The sequence below is a fragment of the Numida meleagris genome, chromosome 4, assembly GCF_002078875.1.
Source record: "Numida meleagris isolate 19003 breed g44 Domestic line chromosome 4, NumMel1.0, whole genome shotgun sequence".
Taxonomy (NCBI): Eukaryota; Metazoa; Chordata; class Aves; order Galliformes; family Numididae; genus Numida; species Numida meleagris.
This window is the reverse complement of record NC_034412.1, coordinates 62,407,813-62,420,368: the sequence shown is the minus strand read 5'-3', so window position 1 is coordinate 62,420,368 and position 12,556 is coordinate 62,407,813. Positions and strand designations below refer to the sequence as shown.

The 12,556-nt window shown below is 36.8% G+C and overlaps 1 protein-coding gene across 7 annotated transcripts in view; it reads left to right on the top strand.

The window, feature by feature from the left end:
• The window catches only part of ANK2 (ankyrin 2), a 347,429-nt gene that overhangs the window by 235,883 nt on the left and 98,990 nt on the right, over window positions 1-12,556 (top strand). For all 7 annotated transcript variants that reach the window (XM_021394060.1, XM_021394064.1, XM_021394059.1 and 4 more), the window contains 4 exons: window positions 1,117-1,215; window positions 2,416-2,514; window positions 10,109-10,207; window positions 12,262-12,459. In XM_021394060.1, the coding sequence (XP_021249735.1) occupies window positions 1,117-1,215; window positions 2,416-2,514; window positions 10,109-10,207; window positions 12,262-12,459 (495 nt within the window). The remainder of the gene's footprint in view (window positions 1-1,116; window positions 1,216-2,415; window positions 2,515-10,108; window positions 10,208-12,261; window positions 12,460-12,556) is intronic.

Sequence of the window (12,556 nt, the reverse complement as noted above, 5' to 3'; positions counted from 1 at the left end):
GTAGACATTTTCCTGGTAATTTACCACAGCAACAATTCTATGAATTTAATGGCTGATTTTACTTTGACCAGGATCACCTGTGAGAGGGCAAAAAAGTTAATGGAATTAGGTTAAAATAATAGGCTGATCACTCTGTCTATCAAGAATAAAATTGATTTCAGGCCGCAACATCTGCCTTTATTCCACATTTTTATACACTTATTTATACATTTCTTCATTACAAGAGCAGTTTGAAGTAATAGTTGGTACACTGAAAGAAATGAAAGGTAGTTGAATATACAGTACAGTCCAGAAGCCAAAAGTATTTCTCTTTCCCATAACTGCCAGTAAGACTGTAAGATCTGATCAAATCAGTGTAAAGGTCTTCAAGGGAAACCTTAAAAAATGAGGTCCTTTCTACTTGAATTACTTATGAGAATAAAAGCTGGCTGGGTGTCCTACTTTCTTTTTCATTCTATTGTCAAGTAATTCTGTATCTTGTAGCTGAAGCATGCTTCACCTTCTAGTGCTCGAGAGACAAAAAGTAAATCCTTTTTTTCTGACATATAGATTGCAAAGTTTCTTCAGATCCTTTAAAATCCAAAATGTATATAAATGTAAATAAGTATGGTTCTTACAGTATGCCGTCTGCTTAGCAAAGTTTCTCATGTAGACTAAGCTCCTGATATTGAATAACCTCTGCTTTCTTTTTAAAAAAGAAGGAAATGTGTTGTCAAAATTTGTAATTCTTAGATGTGTATAACAAGAGTCCAAGAACTTGTGTTGACTTTTAGGCAAAGATGCTGAACAGATGCAGGCTAAAAGACCCATGTTGTCTCTGAATTGTAATAAGGAAATTCCCTTTATTATATCCTTTAAGGATGAATAATATATTAATGTTTTCTGTTATGAAAGCTACTGACTTCTTATTGGCCTGCAAAAAATGAAAAAGGAAGCACTTTTGATAATCTCCCGCATGAAAACTACACGCTCTGCCTGAAAGACTTTGCTACGTCATAGATGAACTGGATAAAATCAGCACAATTAATTGCCAGCAACTTTTAAAATCAAGTTCTAGTTAAGTTGATTATGTTGTATAAATTGACTTCTATAAATAAAGACTGTTTCCTTTTGTAGAGTGGCTTTACACCTTTGCACATAGCTGCGCATTATGGAAATGTCAATGTGGCAACACTTCTGCTAAACCGAGGAGCTGCAGTTGATTTCACAGCAAGGGTATGGAGGAGTTTTTGTCTCTTTGAGTTGTAATGGCCTATGGAAGTGGGACCGTATCTTTGTGTAATTCCTGGTCAAGAATAAGTGAGGAGCAAAATTATGCTGAAATTCTGTTGTGTTTAAAGATCTTCCTTTTTTTTTTTATATTAATTTTTTAAAGTTGCCTCCATGCAATGCAGCAGAGTCCTCAGGAGTTTAGTAGCTACCAGTATTTCCAGCTGATGGAAGCAGGCTCCTTTGACTTATTCTAGAGTGCTGATATGCTCAGGATGTGTCAACTCGTTTTAGCTTTCTTGTCAGTTAGATACACTTCAGAAATATATTGTTTTTTCCTCTCTGTTAAAGATTCAATATTTACTATAGTGCTTTCCTTTGATATTTTCACATTTAAATGTTCCTTTTTGCATAAAAATATTTTGAAATAGTAAATTAAGGTACTCTGCCATTATAAGAATGCAACAATGTAAGTACTAATGTATCCCAGACGACTATTTTAGGTAAGCTACTGCAGAGCTGCGTAATATAGTCTATATGCTGTACATTGTTGTACGTTACTTAGTTTGAAGTATGTCATCTGGTGCTATAACAACCTGTGATCATCTGTATATCACTAAAGCTACTGGATCACAAATTTCTGTTTAATTATGCATTGCTAGACACACTTTGAATTACCTTAGGGTTTCTTCCTTTCATACTGACTTCCTCCTCTTGCCTATCTGGAACAGCTGCTAATATTACCTCTTTCCTCACCCAAAGCATTTGCAAGGACTTTCAGCCTAAACAGGACCTACTCCTTTACATTATTTACGTTACACTTAAAAGATTACTTTGTGCAGGATTCATGCATTCATGTAATCTGTGTGTTGCAAAGATTTAAATGCATCAGTGTTTTGTGAATATTGACTCATTGGGACTCTGGTTTATGTTTGTTTATTTGTCTGACTCTGGGACTGTGATGTTTACCGCTTTGGCAGATGTGCTGCTTTGCTTATAAAACAACTGAACAATGAAAAAAGACTCTTACTTAGAAAGGAATTACTAACTCTAGCTTGTATGGTGCGTGCCTAGGTCTGATGCTCGAGTACATTTTTGTTTATTCTCTAATGTGATTGTATCATTTTTGTGATCCAAACACAAATTCACCACCATCGTACACCTTCAAATCTGTCATGCTCATTGTTTGTTCTTTTCATGGTGTAGAATGGAATCACCCCACTGCATGTCGCTTCCAAAAGGGGAAACACAAACATGGTGAAGCTCTTGTTGGATCGTGGAGGGCAGATCGATGCCAAAACCAGGGTGAGTGCTTCTATTCCCTGAATATGATGTTGTCCCTTCTTGGGAATGGATTGGGATTTTTTTACTTGTTTGGTGTTTTTGTTTGTTTGTTTTTAAGCCAAAGACTGGGAACATCAAGATTCATAGCTAGACATTCTGCTTCAGTAATTGTGTTTTGTGATCTGTCCTTAAAGTGAGACATTAGATGCAGCTGTTATAAATGACTCAAAAAAACCAACCCCAAACCAAAAAATATTCAGCTGAACAGAGCTCCAAAAGCATTAAACATTGCTTCTTCAAAAATGCAGAACTTGGAAACTTGGACTAAATTTATATGGTGACTCCAAAAATAATTTAAAAATGAATATTTTTGTACCCTTTTTTGTATTCAGAATCCTACCTTTAGTTTTCAGATTATTTATTTTATATACACTGTTTGCTGTGGTGTCAGATCAAAGAATGGCAGGCACTGATGTCAATAGGAGGCAGAGAAACTATTTTCTTCAGTCTCCTGTATAGTCTGCCTGTATCATACAAGTAAATGCCAATGAAAGTCTGACCTTGTTGAGGAAAGAGCTAAGCCTGTTAGTTGGTCCAGCATCACATGACACAGACATGTGCTACACAGCAGTGAGATCTAAACTTGACTAAGCCTTTTGGTCTCTCGACTCCTGTTTGTTTGTGCCAGTCATCATGAAAAGTAAAACTGTGTTAGTGGACTTAATATTGAAGAGTCAACACTGGGAGCAAGTAACTTACTCTGCTCCAGCAGCACATCACCTCTTCTCCGGATTAAGCCACAGCAATATTTTGCTCTTAATTTATTCAGGGCAAAAGAAAAACCCACCAATTTATATGTGAAGGATTAATTAATTATTTAAAATTGGAGTTTGGAGCCACCCAAGAAAATGTACTTGGTATTGCAAACTGAAGATTACAGGGCTTGTCCAGAAAAGCTGCTGTTTTTTTAACACTGATCTGCAGAATTTTATCTCCACGTAATAGACAGTGTTTCAGAACACATAGTTTAGAGCTGTATATTGGAAACTGAACCTAAAGCAATATAGCTTTTGTTTAATAAAGTAGAAAAGTAGGGGATATTGCATTCAGCTGCCCTTGTGGTTTATTCAGCTGCAGCTATTACTTTTTTTATTAATTTTGTTAACCATTTTTTGCTTCATAAGCTAGGAAGACAAATATGATTGTTATGCAACTCTGTATGTGAATATGATTTCTGATTTCTTTTCTCTCTTGCTCTTATTTATCTATTTTTTTTTTGGAAACTAATGATGGTGGAAGATGAAAGGTCTCATGAAGGTGTGCAGTAAATCATCCCTGGTCAAATTGTCCATTATTCTATGGTAAAAAGAGGCATGAAATTGTAATAATGCGCTGCAGTAAGGATATTTCACATATACATAAGCACGGAGGTCATACAGAAACAGTACATTTGACCTATGGGATGACAGTATTGAATTCACCTATTTCTTGTTCAGTATTTAGATATTTGTTTTGGACAAGTTGGCCCAGGTGATTGTAAAGGACTTCATGGATTTTAAGGCTGACGTGCAGTTGTGAATTAAACTGAAAGAACAAGACTTTGCCCAGTGTAGGCGGAAGGCTCTAATTTTAGAGTCTTTGCATTGTCTTGGCTTCCTGCCCTTTGTCAGCTGCTACGTTTGCTCAAAAACAGTCAGCAGAAAGATATCAGTGGGAAATGATAAAGGTGTCCTAAAGCACATATATTCCCGTTAGCACAGGCTCAGCAGCATCTTCTTGCTTCCATCTTCTACTTTCCCTCTGCTCAAAGACACGCGGTGGTGGTCAGCTGTGTGTACTTTCCAGTGGGGGAGATTCCAGAGCTTTGGTTCTGCTGTCATTGTCTCCCCATGCCGTGCTCTTGTCTCCATGCCAGCTGTTTATGTAGTCTCGGTGTCTTTTTCTTTTCTCTTTGCTTTGTCCGCATGCCTTGTGCTTTGCTATGGCCGTGAGTATGTAGGGTATTGAAGAGGTAGGTTGTGTGTTGCATGCTGTGCATATGTGTGTTTTGTGCTTTAAAGGAGAGACTTCTGCCTTGTCCTCCTCAGTACTAACATGCTTGCCTTTCTGTATTTGCCTTTTCATTTCTCTTAAAGAACCCTTGCATTTTTCCAGTAGGTCAGATACACTGAAAAACAGTGGAATTCAATGTACTAGTTTATTTCATTGCCAGATAGCTTGGGCTTTTTTTTTGTCATCTTCATACTGTATAAAAATAAGCTCTTTGGTTGAAGAAGTAGTCATTGCTTTCATACATTTTATTTTTAACCTTTTTACATGACATTTGATGATGCATAACATAAGATCTGAAAAGTTATTTTAACAGATCTTAACTGAGCCCCAGTTCTTGAGCTTTACACAGTTAATCTATGAAATCTTTTTTGTTTGAAAATGTTGAAATGAACTATTAGGAGTCAATGTTTTGTCTAAAGAAAACCCCACTCAAATTAAAAATGTACATTCTTCAAAGTAAGTAAATAATGAATGTGTCCTACTGTTCCATAGTTAATGTTGCATGTCAGAGAAAAGCCCTACTTACTGCGGGAATTAACTATTTTTGTTTTGTGACATTTCATATTTTCCAATTTTTCTCAAATTTTAGAATTGCAAGTAAATCCATTTGTTGCCTTTATATGTTTAAAACAATGTTTTACTTAAGTTACCATTTCTATTTTATATTTTATCTAAAACAAAAATATAGACTCAATTTCCAGCGATATTGATAGGAAACTTTTAATAGTACTGTCAGTTATGTTTGCATTTGTGCTATTTATAATTTACACAAAAGCTTATTCTGGAGTTTTGTTTGCTAAATGATTAACAGGTAAAATTTCGTATGATAAAGCATTTCATATTTAAAATCTCAGTCAAATGTATAATCTCTAAAATTTCATCTGAATAACGACTTCAGGGACATGTTTTTAAAATAAGTTAAAATTTGGCTAAACTTCTGGCCTGCACTGTCTTACTGTGACAGACCAGTGGATCTGGTTTTAGAAGCAGACTTTGGCTTGGCATCAGGCGCAGAAACTTGCTTTCTAAAAGATGGTGGAAATCAGTTTTGATTAAATTAATATCATATGATCAAGAGTAATGTGGCAGCTATCAATTCTGACTTTGAGGGAAGGAAAGCGTTTACAGTTTTCCTGAAACGTACAAAGGGTTATTACAGGGAGAATTATTTTAGCATTTACACAGAGCAATTTCAGCATGCCAAAAAAGATATTTCTATAATTTTCTTCTGGTAGCAGTAACAATAAAGGTAATCAGATGCCTTCATCAGGTTGACATGTCACTGTTGGAGGGATTTAGCAGTGTTAAGAATGCAGTTCTTGCAATCTGTCTCTTTTTTTTTATATAGCATAGGAAAAAAAGAGCAAGATTGTGAGGCTTTTTGAGTTTTTTGTTTCCCTTTTTACTTTTAAAACACAGTGTTCTCCACAGGCCCTTTTCACCTAACTGGTATTTCTGTTTTTGTGTGACTATGCAAACACCCTCAGAAGGTGAGAAGGAGCTGCCTACCTCAGATGCTGAAGTTGTCGCACAAATTGAATTATTTCTGATAAATGTTGCCAACAGTGAAATTCATTTTTCTTGCTCTGGGATTATTTATTTATTTATTCATTGTGGTGAATGAGCTACAGCCATCCCTTAATACTCATTCCAGGAACCTATTGAGGTTTTTTCGTAATAGTGTCTCCTGGCAGAGCAGATGTGACTGTCTGCATTTACAACATGGTTGTGGGTTTCCTGTCACTAAGCCATGTTGTGCTCAGATCCTAACACTGTCCTCGGCCAATGCTCTGGTTACAGTGTTTATTCCTGCAGTAAAGCTGCTGTGACATTTTCTCCTGCTCTTAGCAAATGCGCAGAGCACTAATAATTCATCAGCAGTATTTGCCACTCCTAAAGGAATGCTGGATTATAAATATCTAATTACAATACAGATACTGGCTATAAAAAATTTAGTGGATTAAAATAATGTTTACAAAGTGTGGGACGATGTAGTACTGATCATCTAGTCAAGCTGCGTAGGTAGTGACTATTATTTAGAGTTATTTAAGTTAATATTTTATTACTGAGGCAAACACGTGGTATAATTTTTGCTGTATTTTTCAAATCCTTACTTTGAGGGGCGTACTTGGAGGAATACTTTAGAGCATGTTCAATTATGTCAAGACTCTGAGAGCTAAGAGCAAGAGGTAGGCTTGCCTTGTTCATTTTTAAAGATCTGTGGTTTAATAGTAATGTTAAAATGAACAACTGAAAAGTTTTTATGTGTTAAGCAAATTTAGACGTGTTAAACGTACAGGATAGGAAGGTTTCATTTTACTCTTTCATTTATTTCATCTTACCCCTTATACAAATGAGAATGTGCGACTGCAGTTTAGACGAATTCTGCAATAATTTGGCCTCTGACTTTCAAGTGCTATCGACAGTCTTCATTTGAATGAGCACCGAATGAGCAAAACTCCCCTTCTGTTAAGATACTGCTCACATAATTTCCTATTTTCCCAAGACTCTCTTGTAAGCGCCATTTCTTATTATTTCAATCTTTCTAGTAAACTGAAGTAAAGCATTTTAATTACTGTGAAATGACCTAATAATTTATCTGCCTGAGTTCTGCAGTTTGGAGTCATGCGTGGAATTAAAAAATGATTTTTCTGGGTTAAAAAATGACCAGTGATTGATCTTCAGGAAAAAATGGCAAAAGTTTAATTTCTATTTTGTGACAGCCATTTAAGAGGAAATTGAAAGCGATGGAATTTCATGACTTCTGTGTGTACAGTGTGGATTGTAGTGTTGTTTCAAGCAGTGACCCACCTGCTGGATACATTGCAAATAGTGTGCTAGGAGAGTACCACGTACCAGAACAATTGAATGCCATGTACGGGAAGTCACTTGGAAGGTGAAAACACTTCTGTTATATGTAATATTTGAGATGAGAGGGTAAATGCTGACCTTTTAAAGACATAGATACATTGAATTTCTCATCTCTTTCTGTTCTTCAAGTCTGCGCCTCTTCAACCCAATGTTGTATGTCCAGTCAAAAGACGTTTGTTACTTCAGTCAGCATGTGTTCTTCACACTATGTGATGTACCAGCTCGCAATGGAATAATTAAAAAGGGGTGTAGGCAAATTCCTGCAACAGATATCAGAGCAGTGAGGATCATTGCAAATAGATAATGGTGCAAAAGCAGACTCATTTGGTACAGCAGTGTCTCTCTTGATGTTGATTAACATCAGCTTGTCCTCATTGTATTATGTACTAATTCTAGTACAACTCTCTTTTCAGTTTCCCTTGTCTTTGAATAAAACATAAGCACAAATAGAATCTGAAGTATTAAATGTACAATAAGTTTTTAAATATACATACTGTTTTACCTAGTGCAGAAAGAGGGAAGAGAAGCAAGTTACATGGGAAGGCTGCAGAACTTATTGCTTAATTTGCCTACAGAGAAGTGCACAGATAGTAAGCGATACATGTTTATAAAAGTTAGGACAGAAACTAATAGGTTAGATATATATTTTTTAGTCTATTTTTTACAGGCAATTATAGCTAAGAACAAAGGAGAAAAGTGTTTTTTTTTTAATATTTAGTTCTTTTAACTAGACTTTCTTGTGGAGTCCAGGTGTTTCTTGTCTTGTATTGTTCTTTTTTCTCCCTTCTGGGGAGTTTTTTTTTTTCCCTCCAAGGCTTCACACAATTCTACCTTTCTTTCACTATTCAATTAAATAGAATAACATCAAAGTCACTATGCAGATAAAGAGCGTGAACATTCCACCTTGATTAAAATGTCGAGTAGAAAAGGCCAGAAACGGGAAAGATATACCAAATAAATACCCTTTCTAGAAATACTTTTGAAACATATTCCTGCCTTAGTAATGCTAATAGGAATTGTGTATAAATCTCTCTGGCAGTGAGATGCAAATATACCTCAGTGATGCATTTAAAGGCTTGATTTAAGTACTCTGTAGTTGCAAAGAAGAAAGAAACAGATAAGCTAGTTATACACCATTCCTTTAAGTTGACCACATTGGCTATGTGCTGAACACCCTTTAATTCTGTTTGTGGGTTTGATCTTCCGTCCGTTGAATTTCATTGCAAAGCTTCCGTGGAATTTAGTGATGCAGCAACTGCTTCTGAGATAGCGAGTGCCAAGGCATGCCTAACCCCACCACACGTTTCTGAAAAATCTCTGCAAACAGTAGATAAATAAGGGAGAAAAATTCTTCCCAGATCTCAGTTCCTCACTGATGTGGAGCTTTGTGCACTGCTAACTCCAAAAAGCGTTCTGTGCTTATAAAATTGAGGATGAGAGAGGATCTGCTTCTTGGAAGTACCATTTGTGGAGCATGAAAGGGCTGTGTTTGGTTAACCAAAATGAGGTTGCAATATGGAACTATTTTTAATTTAAGTGTGTTAGCAGAAGAAGTAAAAATAGAATGATGTAGTGTTCTCACAAACTCCAGCAAGACGAACAGTGTATCTGCATATGAAGGAGGGTCACTAATGCGTAAGAAAGACTGTGTTACTGCGTTTTCACTACCTTTTTGACCTGTAAGTAATAAATCTATCACAGACCAACATGCTGATAATTGTGCTGTTACTGGGTTCTTCAGAAAGCCCCCTAGAGTGTAGCATCTACTTCATCTAAGACAAACAGCTTGTCTCAAAGAGAAAAGGCTTCCTCTGTGATTAAAACTATTAGCATTTTACATTTATAAATGTAAAATTGTATCTGTTGAACAAGTATTGATGACTTTTCTGAGTGTATGCTTAAACAATATCAGGTTCTAATGAAACCTGGGTTGTGAATTTCCTTTTTTCTGTCATTTCTTTAATGACAGAAACACATTTCTTGCTACATATTTCCAGTCTTTTTCTGTATAAAATTTTAATTGTAGCAGAATTACCTAGAATGCAATCTCCTATCTCACTGATGAATCTTTTGTTATTGCTGTTGTGATCTTTACTAAACAAGTTAAAAGAAGTCTTTTGGTACAGGTTAGTGTTTTGCAGTGGAAAAAATGTTTTGGAGCTCTCGCAGTTATTTTAGCAAAGAATTGTTAGCTCTTTGTTCTCTATCTCAGAAATGAAAGATTTCCTTCTCTTGGTTTCTCTTTTTCCTTTCTGTTTTAAAATAATCTTTCTCCTGCTGCCTGTTTGAAAAAAAAATAAAAAGAATTCTAGAGTAAATTTTCCAGGATGGATGTATCTTATTTCATCCCTGCATCAAAAGCAATCCAAAGGACAAATGTTGATTAATGAAGCAACCTTGGCCCAGAGTACATTACACTGTGAAGCAATACAATCTCAAAGCCGTGCAGAGGAGAAGGAGAGGAGGAGGCAATGCATGCTGATATTATCCTCTTTGAAGAGAAATTTCAACACAAAATGGACTTCTCTGAAACTGTAACCTTAGTGTGTCCCTCAGCGATACAATTTAAAAATAGGGAGGAAACTTCATGTTGTGGAGCCAGCTTCAGTTAGAAGTCAAAAGGGGCTGCTCAGAGTGCCAGGATGGACACGGGGGGAATGTGCTCATTCACTGTCTCTCATTTTGCTTTAAGGATGGACTCACACCGCTCCACTGTGCTGCAAGAAGTGGACATGACCAAGTTGTGGAGCTGCTTCTGGAACGAGGTGCCCCACTACTTGCAAGGACCAAGGTGCGTGCCTTATTGGAAGAATATGTTAATGGCTCTATGTAACTTTCCAAAGAATGTTTAATGTTACTGAAAGGAGGAAGAAGACAAGGACATTTCTGTTCTGTCAAAAGGAAGGTATTAGTGGGGAGAGTGATCCAAAAATAAGATTTTCTTAGCAAATTAAGAACTATCCTTTCCAAATATGTGAAACAGTATACACTTCCTTACTAAATTCAGACTAAACACAAGTGCAATTTGAAATCACTTCACTTTTGTGGCTTCTTACAGCCATGGAAAAGGTGGGTCAGTCACTCCTGAGAGACTGTTTGTGGTAGATTTTTTCTGATTCTTCATAGAAACTACCTAGGACCTGTAATTTTCATGGACTATTTCATACTTCGAAAATGATTTCAGTGTGTTTTTCCTGAAAAGAATGCATGAATGCATTTCCTGTCTCTTTGGTCAAACTATTTAGAAAAAGGCACTTGTTGCATAATAACAAACCCCAGTGAGCAGCACTTCACTTCACAGTGCCTGACAAAGGTCACTGGTATCATTAGTTGCAGAACAGTGTGATGGAATATTGCAGTGACATGCTTGATGTCCCCTGGAAGATCAAGATCAACAGGCAGTTGAAATACCATTTTCAGACCATGCATGCTTTACTGGCCCCCCACTTCCTCAAACATAGCTCTAAACAAGGGCAATTGGTGTATTCTGAGCCACCATTATCCTTATTAGAGACCAAAGATTTTCTCTTGGTAATCTTCCGGGGAGATTTTATCACTGGCTTGCATGCATATCAGATACATCAAGTAAGGATGTGCTCAAGCTGTGTATCACTTGATAGCACCAAGTAGTACGGATCATCTTTTTATACAGGAGGTATCCACAGTGAGATGGCAAGTGTAGGTAAAAAAAAAAAAAAAAAAAAAAAAATAAATTCCATAGAGCTTCACTGATCCCTTTGGTGGGAGAATGTGGTTAGGTAAATCCTATCTGTTAATACCTTCACTGCACTAAATGGTAGAAGGCAGGGTCCGTAGAACAGGCCCTACCACACATATTGTGCGTGCTTCAGGAGGGATTCCCAGATGTTACCATTCAAAGGCAGATTTTGCCCGCCGGCAGAAAATATCAGAGTTGCGGTGGCAGCATCTGGACATCTACTCTCTGTTGATGACTGAGCAGAGCAGAACTGTCCAGTGAATAATTCCCTTCTTCTGGGCGACAGCCAGTTTGAGCACATCAATTCAGGTGTTAGTTCAAGTCTATATGTTATAGTCTACTTTTAAATACAGTGTTTTTTAAGTATCTAATTGCATGTAAAATTAAATTAGATTTAAAAACAACTTCATTTTCTAATTTCTCACAGAAACAGGTGGTTCCAAACTGGAGGCTGACCAATATCTAAATATTAATACTATTTTTTTTTATGAAAACTACTTGTTACACATATAGCAACAATTATTTTTAATTGTCTACCTTGCACAGATTTCAACATTTAAAAAGATCTATTGAAGTTAGGGCTGCAAAACTCCCTCCTCCATTATTCTTCATGTGTTATGGTTTGAAGAAAAGGTCCAGCCATGTTGGTGGTAGAAAATATTATTTCCCCGTAGTTCAGGGGTCTGATTTTGCCAATGTAGTTCTACTGAATGCTGAAAGAAAAAGATATAGGTTCCATAATATGATGATGATGGGTAAGTAGGTACATTTTCTCTGATTAGCATACAACATCTGTCTTATCATTATGAGTACCCCCAGAACTGTCTTTTAAGGTCAATATATGTTTTATTTAATTTTAAATAATGAGGCAAGAACCTTAGATTTTTTCCCATTTGTTAATTTACTGATTTTAATTAATTATATGATGTTTCTTTAAATATCCCTGTATTTGCTGGAAGGGGAAGGGTGGCTATAGTTTGTTATGTTTTCTTCCTGGCTGTAGCTCAGATGCAGCTCCTTCTCTGTGGTGAGGGTACTCTGCAAAGTCACGGTGACATTCTTTGATCATGTGCCACTATCTAAGTGAGAGATGCTAGAAGTTACCATTCTGTTTTCTTTTGCCACAGAATGGGCTCTCCCCACTTCACATGGCGGCCCAGGGGGACCACGTGGAATGTGTCAAACATCTCCTGCAGCACAAAGCTCCTGTGGATGATGTCACGCTGGACTACCTGACTGCCCTCCACGTGGCTGCACACTGCGGTCACTATCGTGTCACCAAGCTCCTTCTGGACAAGAGAGCAAATCCCAATGCTCGTGCCCTGGTAAATCTGTCACACATGAGTCATGTAACAAACCTACCAAGGGGACATGAGTAGCTTTTACAAGGAAAGCTAAGTGAAAGCTGTCAGCAAACTCCAG